Genomic DNA, 13,935 nt, shown 5'->3' with positions numbered 1-13,935 from the left:
GTTTACTGTTTGTTTTTGTATAGACTTAAACATTCAGATCTACTTGATGCAATGTTTTAATATTTTTTATTTTTTTTATTAATAATTTTTTGCCTAGTGATTTGTTTGTTCTTAAATGGGACACATCTTAAGATATTATATTTATTTGGAATTTTTATCGGGTACTTTTATATATTTTAGGATTGTAAGGAATCGGGCTGCTGATAACATACGAGCCGGTGACCAGAAGAGTCCACCAAATGAAGCACATAGCCCGTCAATGCAACATTCAAACTCCCCTAACGGTGAAGTTATGCAAAGGGGAGGTACCTACTCAATAACCGGAATCCTTGGAATTCCTAACCAACCTCAAAATATATCCGATCAAAATGCAGTCAAAAGGAAGAGAGAAGACCAGCAAGGTAGCCCTTTATGTTGTTTTATTAAGATGTTAATTCTATTAGTAGTTATAGGTCTTTATTCTATGTAATAAATTCTTAAAATGTGACTACTCCGAAAAAGTCTGTCTATAAGGTACTATATTGTTTACGGTGAACAGTAGCTTACTAGGATTTACTTTAAATAAGATGAAATCAGATTTCCGTGTAGCAAATATTTCCAGATGAAAGAGATAGGAAATTGTAAGACAAGAATCACCTCCTTGAAAGATATCACGTGATTTTGTTAAACACAATGGCTCCGATCAGTTGAATAAAGACTGAACTATGGTTTTGTTGATTTGTTCGCCATCACGCTAGATTTATCATATAATCTCATAGGACAAATCTCACGGTTAGATGGCTCGTATTGTTTCTACCAAGAATAATACTGCGAATTGTAAACTCGAATGTCACTGCTACAAAATAAATTAATCATCAAAAGAGTGGATGTAACAATAGCATACCGGGTAGCTATGGTCCCAAGCAGGTCTGACGAAGACTCGATCCTATCGTTTCTAGATACCAGGAAACCATCTATTGTCAATTTAATTGATTCTGAATAATTAATAGACAGCGAGCAAATTGTTTATTATGAAGAAAAATTACAATGGTAGCGAATAAAATATGTTTGGTTATAATGTACAATTCTACCTGACATAACTTATTAGTTATCCTTTCAATCCGATCTTAGGCGAACCTGAAACCTCCAAGATAAAATCAGCAATTAGCCGATACCTGCAACTAGCAAATTTAGAAAAAAATAAATGCCCTTCTAATGATAAATACAGAAATACTAATCAAAATATTAAAATACGCACATTACTTGCTTTTTTTTTAAAATATCGTGTTTTTTTTGTGTAAATTTATAAGCACATATTTTCTGTTTTTTTTTCATTTTATCTTCGAAAATGAGTTTCTACAAGAAACATGTATTTGTTTTGATTATTTTTATTTCGGTTAAAATATCACATGCTTAATTCTCACATTTGTTTCCATCGGGTCATTTATCTGCTAGTTAATAGTATTCAGTAACACATAATTTTTCTAAGAGATGTTATTTAGTGAAATTGAAATCGGGAAATATCAACTAATAAAGCTAATATGAGAATCTGAAAGCAGATCTAACCAATAACCAGAAATCAATCAAGCAGAACTAGTTGATGCATTCTTGTGTAATGGACCCGTATTTATCCATCTCTTTTACAGCTCTATATCTGTGAAAAGAAGCAGTCATCTATCTTAAAAGAATCTTTTGTCAGGCTGTGAATCGAATTATTTTTGCAATAATGTATAAAATTTTACAGCAATGTCATGTTCACCAGCAGATAAATTTTCAAATCAATGAACTATAAACTCGACAACTAGTTTTATTCATGGATGTCAGCACATCCAATTGACTATTTTAACTAAAATTTATTTGCGCCGTACATGGAAGATGTATTTGGTAAAAGTGAGTTGGCACCGTTTTAAGACGCCTTTTTCCTTTGTCTGGAAAGAAAAAAAAAATAAATGTGTAAAATCAAATAGAAAATTAGATACCGTTTAGGTCGATATAAAATAATATCAAAACCTTCGTAAATGAAAAACCATCTTTGATAGAAACTATAAATAAAAAGAATGAAGACTTCAAGATGTGATAAGATAAAAAGAAAACTAAGTTCGGGAAAATATTCAGGAAATAAAAGAAAATTCTTCAGCGGTCGAATTTTTGTTAACAAAAATGGAATGTGACAAGTACAAATAATTATATAAATCTAACAAAAGACTCCACAATAAATTAAGACGGTTTGCGTAGCATGTAAAGAAGTAGTCATTCAATGGTAATTTAATCTTCATAATGTTGTTATCATTATAAATTATCATGGAAGCAAGTAATTCTCTAAATCAGATTGCCTTAAACATATACCCTTCCAGTCCGGCTTCATTAAGACCTTTATATGTTGTTTTATTAACTTCTTTCCATTGCGGTAACAAGATTTGTCTATTTTTCTTGTCGTTAAAAAGGAACAACTCTTGATTGTGTCAGTGACTTAATGCGAATCACTTCCGGTAAATTGGTGTTCATTTCGTGTGTTAGAGATTGCAGGATGTTTTCGGCAATTTTCTATTATGATGCGTCGATAATCTGGACTCCTTATGATTGGAAACACGAACGAAAGAGGAAATTAGATGCAATTGAAAAAATCAAAAACAACTTAATAAGGCAATCAAATGGTTATTGTTATAACTATAATTCTGATATCTAAGGATAGAATTATAATTTTGTGGCCTGTGTCTTTGAATTATTTCCAATTTGTCAAAGTTTCTCTAGTATTCATTTTGTGATATCAAATAGCAAGTACATGTTTTCTTTGACCAGTGATTATAACTAGTTGTAATTGTTTATTGTTGTTTTATTTTCAGTAAATGGTCTCGAACCACATGAAATAAAAACTGAACCAGTATCCACAAATAATAATTTGGATGTAAGTATATGAATATATGCTTGATAGTAATATGAGCGAAAAAATTAATGACATTTTTATTTAATTCTTTTATTTGAAGAAAAAAAAACAAATATAGAATTTTAACATCTGAGTAAGGATTATCTTATTAAATTACCAGTGTGATAAGTTCTTATTTACCCTGCATTTCTTTCCTTTCAAGATGTGGTATGCAGCCCGCCCACCTGTAAAAATTGCAAGGGCCGAAAATGGCAACATAGAAGCCCAACCAATTCTGATGAATGCCCCAGGAACCCAATTATTTAATACAGCCGTAACAATCCATCCTCCGTCATACAACGCTCAATTCATCACAACTACCACTGCTGGTGGAGAATTAAAAACCATTACAGATTATAATATGCCTTCACCTGCCATAGCTAATCCCAACGCCACACAATCTGAATCACAGAGTCAACCAACTAACTATGTCACCACATTAGGTAAGTGTCTATCATCTATATCTATGTGATCTGTGGGTAAAGGTTGTATGTATTAATTTTATATGTATATTACTAATACTACTATTTTATGAAATTCTGCAAATTGAACATGTTTTTAAGTTTTTTCTTTACGTACTTTTAAATTTTTGATTTTGGTGCCGTGGAGTAAGACATTTTATTTAGTAAGGATTTTTTAAGCGAATGTTTAGATTTTTTTATTTTGTCGACATGATTGCTGCTGGCTTATTGTTTTGCATGAAGTTAGAATAGATTATTATTTATTTTTTTTAAGTTCCTACGGAACAAGGCGAAGGTTCTTCGTTAGAAATGAAACCTATAGTGGTCACGGTTAGGCCCGACGGCAATGTTCAAGCAGCTCAAACTACTTCTGTTGAATATGAAGGTACAAAAATCTTCATCTGTATGTGTTCTACGGACATCTTGTATAACCAGTTCTTTAGTAGTGTGTGCTAGTAGCTCCATCTCAGCCTCTCATTCTTTTATTCTTTAAAAAAAAATTACATAAATATCGAGGCATAAGGAATAAATATCATTCATGTTTTAATTCAATAAACATATTTTCGTGTTTCAAATTTTTTTCATGATATAAAACAATTTTCTGTATTTAGCACTTGACTTCATAACAATAATTAACTCTAGTAATTTAACTCTTTTTAAGTAACATCAATATTTTTACTTTGTAAACACCTCCAAAAATTATAATGAAATTATACTTCTATTTTAATTATGAACCTTTTTTTTTCGTGAAAGAAGGTACGTTTAGAAATCTCCAGCGTAATATAATACGTCAAGGAGTCGTTTCTAAAAACTTGAGATTTGTTACAGAAGTCTATTGTAGAATGCTAGGGAAATAGTAATAACTCTCCTAAAGCTCGATGCATTTTGTTCTGTCTTGGCTTTATCTAATTTGTTTTGCAAGCTGTTGTGTATCGTTCCTCTGCATGTTGTCGTTTCCCGTTTTCAGCTAGCAACAATAACACTAGTAACAACACTACACCTCCCCCTAAGCCTGGTACTCCTTCAAGCAATGAGGGGAACAACCTGACCGAGCTAAAACCCGTTCAACCCACGCCCCAGTCTTACACGCCGTTACCATCGTTCACAGGACAGTTTTCAAGTAAGCATGATTAGATTTTTATTTTTTCAGTAGTATGTATTTCATTATTTAGTGTTTTAAGCCAGAAGTAGACTACATAGCAATGTTAGTTCAATTCATTATTCAGAACCATGCTTTTGCTTCGTAGATCCAATCATCTTCATAATGTCTTTATCATTCATCTTTAATCATTTTTCCTATACAAGCTTACTTTTAAACTTTCCTTTTTCAAACTTGATGGCCCTTTACTATTTTGTCATGTTTTATTGAATATTCATAATGTATTCAGAAATGTTTTCTTACATTATTCAGTACATCACCATATGCGATCTTTTCCTAAAAATGAGGAAACGTCTCAAAAATACAAATGTCGCACACGAGTAGCAACAGATTTTTTTAATATACCTTCGTTTACGTAGTTTTCGGCTTTTCAAGCATTTGTAAATAGCCAGCAAAAATGGAAGTAAGTCCAACCCAATCATAAACTATTTAATATGTGACTTATGTTTGCGACGAATAAGAAGATAAAGTAAATATATATAAATATTTTTTTTTATAGCATGCAATACAGATGATTTAACGATCATTGTCTTTGATGCTTGTCTGTGATTTCTCTTGCTAATTTCCGCTTGATGTCTACATTTGCTTTTTAATATTTGACACGCTATCAGCATGCATCTTCATTTCGCTTGAATAACAAGTTCATCATATATCGTTTGTTCATATTGACATCTGCCTGTTTCTTGTTCCTATACATAGCATGCTTGTCAATTCTTCATTTGTACCTTATTCTACAAGCTCATTATAACTGTATGGTCATGAAATGTTTAAAATTTAACTTAGTCTGAACGTTTCAATGACACTGACAATGATCGCATGGTTTAAATTAATACGTTTTTTCCTTCTTAACTGATTTGTGGATTATCCAGATAACATGATCCAGTCTCATTTCTTCAATAAGGAATTTCTCTCGACAAAATTTGTCCTACTTTCAGAAGTGTAATAATATTATACCAACAACTGCTCTAAAATGTATTTGTAGAAGTGTGTAGAATTAATACATCTATTTATTAAAAAAAATCAGTTCAATGGTAAAAAGAACAATCAAATTATAAATATTTGGCCGATACTTGAAAGTTCAAAACTTGTTATATTTATAGTGGTATTCAATTTATTCTTTATATATCTGAAACTGCTTTAAAATTAACTGTCTTTATCTGTGAACGCCTTTCACAAAAACAGTTATTGGATGGAGGCTAGCTTTAGTATCACTTAATTCTGTCATTTAGGTCAAGCAAGCAGTATAGGCAACAATCCTCCATCCTACCCCGGTGTACCCCTCATTGGAACAGTTACATCACAAGTTGTTTTACAAGGGTCAACCCCATCTACAGTCAATGTACCGTGTAAGTTTATACAATAATGCAGTGATATACCCCCATTTACTATTCTAACATTAAGTTTGATATCGTTGTAGTCTTGAACATAACATATTGGTATTTGTCATACTCAACCTTTTACATTGGTTACTGAAAAAGTTTTAGCTTCCGTTTCGCTTTAAGAAGTTTATGACTTCGGTTCCTGTGATAGGGAAGTCGGCATCATAAAAGTGCTAGTAATAAATTATCTGTTTGACGTCTTTGACAAATTGAATCATTGTAAACATATGTTCGAGTTTGTGAATTTGGCTTCAATTTGTTGATTTTTTGATACAAAAGTAAATAATCGCTGACATGTGCGATCAAGATAACCACAGATTAATATCCAGAATTTGTTTTTGTCAAGAAACGTTCTAAACAGTTCTGTTCAGACACCATAAGACAGTATCAGTATGTATATATTCTCTTTCTGTGCTATGAAATTCTGCGGTCGTATTTTTGCATTGTTCATTAGCCCTGATCTGATAGCATGAATGTGTTGAATTTTAGTTATTTTAATTTTCGTTTCCATTTATATTAGTCATTGTAGCTATGAGTTTGCTAGATTTCTATTTTCCGAACCAGCGAGTGTATGACATGCTCACTCTCCTTGTAATTTGCAATTTCTTGTATGAATTTCCCTGATATATGACCATTCACGGATTCTCATTTATCACTGCAGTGTCTTGGAACCTGCATGGTTCATTGTCTCAAAAACTTCATTAATTGTGCAAATTGGTTAGTTAAGTGAAAATCGCTTACAATTGAACTGATTTGTCTGGAAATCAAATGCTCGAAAATTGCCTGAAAATTTTGACTTATGCATTTAAGTATACTCGTCAAACTTCATTGCGTGTAAATATTACAGTAAATTAAATGGTATTCCTTTATTTAGCTTGAAATGTTGTATTTTACTGCTGTTTTATTTACGTGATTCGGGAAAGGAAATTTGTGATGCAATTAACGATTTGATTAATTATCATTAGACAGATGCATTTCCTCTCTGAAAATCGAATAAGTCTCCAAAACACCACTTAGAATAAATCCCAAGTACATTGTCATGACAATTATCAGGTTGTGTCATCAAAATTAAATGCAAACTGTCGGTTAGGAGGCAGTACAAGAATTTGATGCTATTTACATCAATTGCTACTCATCTTTAGTAATTGGCAATAACTAGCAGTGACGACTTCAGCACGCAAACTTGTTACCATTAAGATCGTTGTGTAGTAATTTATCTAGCAAATTACCTGGATATTAACATCAAAATAAAATGACAACACTGATTGAAACATGAAAAGCAACGATCGACGTTTTTCCGTTGCAATACTCTTAATAGACTTGAGAAGTAACATATTCCGCTAATGGTCTCTAGAGTATATTTGTCAGCGATAGAGAAGGGTTAATAAAATTATCGCATATACGTGAGACCTCGATTCAATGTTATCACTATAGTAGCGATTTGTTTCTCCAAGGAACGTTTGATTTATAATTCAGGGCTTTTTAATATGACAGTTTTCATAGTTCAAACGGAATAATAATAACAATGTATTGCAATCAGGTGATAAAAGTTGTCGGGTACTTATTTGGTGATAAATGCTTGCTACTTTTTGTCAATTTCACCTTTGATGAAGTTTAACATTATATTTTGTCATGTACCATAAACTAATAGATAATTCTATAATAGTTATCATCCTATTTGTTCTAAACTTGTTTCATTCTGACAGTATTAATTGTTCATGGCATGTTATTGATTTAGCCCATTTTATCTAATATTTTTCGTAATGAGTATTGTCTGGTATTCTGCATATCAGTCGAAACTAAATCAAGAATGGGAAAATAAAACTCAATTTAGGAGAATCTAATGTTAAACTGTAAAAAAGATAAAAATCGTTGTTTTATAAGGTAAATTGAGAGAAATATGAAGCTGTGAATGATATTTTTGTGATAATAATTGGTATTTGCGAATCAATATTATCCTGACAAATAAAAAACCATGAATGTAATATGCTGTCATCATCTAAGATAGGGTCGCATAGGCATGGTGGGTCTCACAGGGATCGGATGGCGCTCAATCAAGACTCGATTAAGCCTATAACAGCAAGCATCGTGTTTGTATCGAAACCAGATCGCTTATTTTGCAATCAATTTAATCTATCTCGTCTGAAAGTTCCCTTAATAATTGGCCTCGGAGGATTTCTAATAGAGTAACGGATCACGATTTTTTTTCAATCTTGATGATCGGTTGTGTTGTCTAATTGCAACATCGTTGTAATTTTCAGATTTAAAATGCATGTTGTATCAAAGAATAAAGTCATATGCTTTTTGTTCACATTAAGTAGGCTTATTATACACATACAAGTATTGTATTTCATTACCGTTAATTCAAACAACCTTGATAAATGTTAAGTTCATTCATATTTTATTCACTCAGATGAATCTTAACGGAACTGTACCCATGATGTTATTATATCGATAAAGTTTTGGTGATAACATCCAGCAATGTCCTAACATGGAGTATACTTTATATTACATTTCTACGTACTACTAATGAAGCATTTAAGTTAAACCTGTCATTTTTGTTATTAAAGTGGTAATTAAAGAATTTTCAGCCGTTTGACTTTCTATTATGTGGTATTTGTTTTTTGTATGAACAGACATAATTGAACACCTTTTTGTTATCTGTAAAATCTTTTGGAAATCATCTGGCTTTGTTCCATTAACGTATCCTATATATCGGTTGTGCATTGGAATCCGTCATTTGATATGGCCCAAAGCTTATCGTGGTAACTTTTAAACAAAAGACCTTACAATTAAATTCCCTTCGTCACGAAAGACCTCTTCCGAAGTTTTTAAAGACGAAATAACATGATTCGAACGATAAATCAAGCGTCTGATAAATTACTCCCATAAAACGACAACCTTTTTTTTCCATTGTGAAGAGAAAAACAAAAGGAATGTTTTAAATCTATTGTAAATTCTTTGTTCTTTACATTGCTATTGTTTTGTGGTTTAAGTAATTATGTAGATCTGTCTTATAGAGTTTAAAAGGAAATTAATTGAAACAATTGGCTTTAAAATCTTTGAAATATGACAGTTATGTCAGTACATTGTGAGGATATTAGTTCCGACTTTTCATGAATTCGTTGTTCTTCACAAATTATCTTGATGTGCGTTTGTTTTTTCAAGTTCCTATATTGCACTTGAGTAATGTGTAAAATTCCTATCGTTGCATTTTTTAACTATTTTAAGTCTGCTCTGTTTTTTATTTAAGTTGGAAATAATAAACACAGACATGCACCGGGCGATACAAATCACAATTAAGTCATTCAACCTATTAAGAGTCCGAACATGATCATACCCATCCTATTTATTTTGTAATTGTTCCGTACTAATTTTTTAAATACCGCACTGTGCGTAAAAAAAAATCATCAAAATCTTCTAACATGCCTTTCTGTTGACAATTTTAACCTGTACTGAGCAAAATATTCTGTGTCTTTATTTTTGTGATTATAATATTTTATTAAAATGATATTATACAATATTATGTATAAAAAATAGCAGGAATAAATAATTTGTTGCTTCACTTTTTCTAGTAGATTAAGGTACACTATTGGATTTATATAGAGTATTCGTTGTTTTGAATTTATATAGAGTATTCGTTGTTTTGAATTTATAATCTCTAAACATTGTTGTAGAATGTAGATGCTCTCTAATTAGACGTTTTGTGTTAGAATGTAGATATTCACCTATGCTTCTCTGTTTCAGCTGGCAACCCTGAATATTATAACACCGTAGCTTACTCACAGTACAATACGACACCCTATACCGATCCTCAATGGAGGGCCTATCCTACAGGTATCATCAGTAAGTGTCGCACCTGGTACAGTTAAAACACTCGAATTTGTTTACCATTTGGATATTCATTGCATAATGACGAAGTGTATTGTTTCGTACAAAAAAAAACAAAAATTATAATGTACAAAACGATATTTAAAAAAAAAAGTCTTCATTAATATGGAATGCAAATTTTTAAGTTAATGTGGAATATGACTAAAATGAACTAAATTTTATTCAAAACATTTACAACAATAATTAATATGAAAATAACTCGACATCGACATTATGACCAATTTAACTGTACCGTGTTTGGATACACAATTTGTAGCACCAATGGTTTGTAAAGCTTTTGCTGTAGTTAATGTAGAATGCTTATGATCTTTCTCTTTCTTCTTGAAACTTTCATTCTTTTAAAAATATTTCGGTGACTCTTTGCTTGATGTTATAGTATGGAAAACTTTGCACCTTCATATTCTGAGTTATGCATTGCTTAATATTTTAAGTTGTCTTTAATGATGAACAGCCCTGTCTTTGTTTCAAGAGATATGATGCCTTTGTTATGTTTTAAAATTTTAGTATGTTTTATGTTTCTGCAAATATCAGTTGCAAGAATATTTAAAATGTTGTTTAGTCCGAAATAAGAATATATGTGAATATTAAACGATTAAATTTCAAGTCGGGATGATATTTTTTATTTATGATATACACTTTCATGTTTATCCTTTTTAGACGCATCATATTACTACCCACAAACTGGGGGCGTCCCAGCTAGAACTGAAAATAACAACACGGCTGCTGCAAGTCCTTCAAAGTCATAAGGATAACAGATTTTAGATAACTTTTCAAATGATTTAGCATGGAAAAAGACAGTTGTGATGTTATATTGGGTTATGATGTCTTAAAACCCACCTTTGATACTTAGTGAATTGTGTTTAGTAAATAGAGGTTATTTCATCCAAGACTTACTACATGACTAACATGGATGATCTTTACCTCAATCTAACCATGGCTGCTGAGTCCGAGGACAATGTTTTATGAATCTCAATTACCATGAAGATACATGACTTTATAATTTTATATATATTTATTGTGTTTTAAATATAGTACATATTGATTATGTGTTTACTTATTTGAATATCAGTTCATTGCTGAAAAAAAATGTCTTGAAAACTTAGTTTTTAACGTTCAGGGTTGTGTTCTTATTTTCATTACTGTATATTTGTATTTACCTATCTTCTCCCGCAATAATAACCAATGATTTGGATGGAAAATCTGTTTTAAATCTTATTACACTGATGTCAATATAGTTGTCAGATGTGGTTTACATTAGCGAATATGTACGCTTCAGTAATGGACAAATACTTAAAATAGGACCTGGTATTTAAAATCAGAGCTCAATACAGCAGTATTAACATTTTTTCTCAATACAATGTAAAATGTAGATTTTTAAAGCATAATATGTATTATATACTCGTTTTTATACTGATTGAAATTATGAATTTATGTAGCAAGTCTTTACTAAGCAATTTTATTTCCGTTGTTTTGTTTTGCTCTCAAAATTTTCATTTTGAATTATACGTCTCTGGCAATATTTGGATATATGGAGTAGATCTTCAGTTATTTTGGAATGAGGGTCATAGTTTTTTCATTGTTTTTTTGAAGATATGCAGGGTATTAGATTGTGAGAAAGTGTTTTATAAATGTGCTCATACATTGTTATCCAAACAGAATTCGGGTGCAATAGAGAATCATTGGAATGCATATCACATAATCGACTTATCACCAAATCGAATACTATATAACAAAAATTCATATTGACATTAATAAAGGCTCTGTTGTTTTAAATGCAAACATATTTTTCATTGTTTATACCAAATTTATAATTAAGCTGTCAAAGAAGAGGAATTGCAAGATAAAAAAATATAATATGTTAGTAGAGTTGAAGAATATAGTCACTTCCCCATTTAACAACTGGGTCTTTTGATTATGTATTGAATTTAAGTGATAAACTTTTATTACTCTTCATTTTCCATTTAGATGTGTGTATGTATGTACGAGAGAACTTTGTGTCAGACTTGTCTTGCCAGTTAAACAAATGATACATTACATAATATACCATATTTGCAATGATTATTTTTGTATACCGAGCACGATTTACCATTTGCACACACAAAATAAATCTAATCTAAAACTATTTTAATGAAATATCTTATAAGAAGGCTTGTATCTTATAGTTCCTCACTAAAAAATTTTTGGAATAATAAAAAGTTAATTGTAGATCATTTCAACTGATATATTTATATTGGAGTCCTGCACAGTAACTAGATGGTTACTTCACGAGGTTTAGATGTGTTTTTTAAGTTCTTCAGAAATTGAGTACAGATATTACTACAAAATACAAGTTTAATTGACAAACTGTTCAGGAAAGGTTATATGATGTTGAAATTTTATGCAAGTTTACGAATATTTGCACTAATTTTGTTTTACTTTGTGCTGTTATGTATGTGAGATACTTGAAGAAATCCTATATTTTGCACTTGTACAATGTATGATGCAGAAGTGCTAGATCATTTTTTTAAATGTATATATTTTGGTCACGGTAAAGCTTTGACCATTCTCTGATATTATATGATTTATTGGTATTTCAACGTTGCCTGTAATTTTCGGATGTATTGACAGACATAACTCGCTATGTCACGATTATTCCAATGATGTATTATGGCATATGAAGTGTACCAATAAAGTTTGTTACAATGATTTGTTCTTATTTATAATGTAATAACATGAAAGGGATTATCTCCGATATATCAACCCTACTTACACTTTTAGTAAGCACTCCCTCTTTTTATTTAAGTGAAACTGAAACAAAAGGTCTTATCGAAGTCACAAACAAGTATAAATTCCTGGACAAAGCAATGTAAAGCTAAAAATACAATAGATGAAGAAAAGAAAAAAACAAAACAAAACAAAATAAAAAAGATATAAAAAATAGATATTCTTAAATAACTAACACTAACCAAATTTAAACTGAGAATAAGCCCCTTTATAATGCCAGGAAATAGGGCCCTTTCACAAAAGCTTATGCTTTATGATAAGTAGAGGTGCACAATTGGTGTCCTTGGGATGCCTTTTAGAGAGAAAACATTTAATTGTGGAAGCTGACATTGAAGGACTGTACCAAATTTCCTTCCTTTTGTAAGAGTAATTTTTGAATGAAGTCTACCCTGTCAAAATGTAAAAAGTATCGGCAAGTAGTTGTGCTCCATGGTATACCTATCGAATTCATAAAACATTAACCTTCCAAACAGGATAAGTGTGGTGTCTATCACAAAGTTCTTAATAGGAAAGATTTTTTTCGTCTGTATTTTCCGTGTTGAATTTAGAATTATTTTCACATAGATTTGTCTCAAGTGATAACAAATTTCGAAACCTGTCTTTCCCGTCTTTAGCGACAGGGTAGCGTCGAATCAAATTCTAACTGAAGATGTGGGGTCGCTGTATTAGAGTGAAAAAAATGGAAATGTTTAAATTACCATGTTTAGAAGAAATTCTAGATCAATGTTTTCTGCAAAATTTTGGGAATTTTTCAAAACATATATGATATAACACAGTTCTGGAATAGCAAGTAGGATAAGGTGGTACTATTCGCTTATACTAGAAACCCACTTCTATATGTCGTTCAGGCATTCAGTTAACAAAATCCCAATCTTTGCTGTCCGAGAGCAAGATAAAGCTGATTTATGATTGTCTACGAGGCGTCAAACTGTACATGTGGAATTTTCATATATAATTTCAGTTTCTCGTTTTTTATCATTTTATTATTTCTTTAATATTTAGATTAGTCCTATCTAGATCCCTTTTATGTACTATTTGTTTTGTGTCTCTTCATTTTTAAATGTTTTTTTATTATTTTTATTTTACTTTTTCTCTACAATAGATCAAGTGAAATATCAAACATAACATAATTTTGTCGACGTCAAAGGCAATATTAAATCGAGTGAAAAAGGGAACTAAATGCAGAAAATACCACGACTCAATGGAATATAGACTTTACTAAAGTCTTGAAGTGGTTAAAGATAACTGGACTTTGACGGTTATTAATAGTTCACTTGTGTTTAAAGCATATAAAATCACAACAGAAATAAAAAAAAACTTAAATAGTAACATCAATACCAGCTGAATCAATGATTGAGGCCTTTGACCGTCTTAAAACTA

General features: G+C 31.0%; 1 protein-coding gene across 16 annotated transcripts in view; it reads left to right on the top strand.

The window, feature by feature from the left end:
• LOC148619037 (paired box protein Pax-5-like) overlaps positions 1-12,477 on the top strand; it is a 56,386-nt gene extending 43,909 nt beyond the window's left edge. For 7 of the 16 annotated variants that reach the window (XM_088578538.1, XM_088578540.1, XM_088578536.1 and 4 more), the window contains 8 exons: positions 181-401; positions 2,823-2,884; positions 3,066-3,345; positions 3,638-3,748; positions 4,331-4,483; positions 5,752-5,868; positions 9,649-9,747; positions 10,450-12,477. In XM_088578538.1, the coding sequence (XP_088434664.1) occupies positions 181-401; positions 2,823-2,884; positions 3,066-3,345; positions 3,638-3,748; positions 4,331-4,483; positions 5,752-5,868; positions 9,649-9,747; positions 10,450-10,538 (1,132 nt within the window). In that variant the 3' untranslated portion in view covers positions 10,539-12,477. The remainder of the gene's footprint in view (positions 1-180; positions 402-2,822; positions 2,885-3,065; positions 3,346-3,637; positions 3,749-4,330; positions 4,484-5,751; positions 5,869-9,648; positions 9,748-10,449) is intronic. The other 9 variants (XM_088578539.1, XM_088578543.1, XM_088578547.1 and 6 more) reach the window with 9 other exon arrangements.
• The last annotated feature ends 1,458 nt before the right edge of the window (positions 12,478-13,935 follow it).

The sequence above is a fragment of the Perna viridis genome, chromosome 4, assembly GCF_037379345.1.
Source record: "Perna viridis isolate PV_CMFRI_1.1 ecotype Kerala chromosome 4, ASM3737934v1, whole genome shotgun sequence".
In the NCBI taxonomy this organism is placed as follows: Eukaryota; Metazoa; Mollusca; class Bivalvia; order Mytilida; family Mytilidae; genus Perna; species Perna viridis.
The sequence above is the reverse complement of the archived record's forward strand: the minus strand, read 5'-3'. Positions and strand labels throughout refer to the sequence as shown.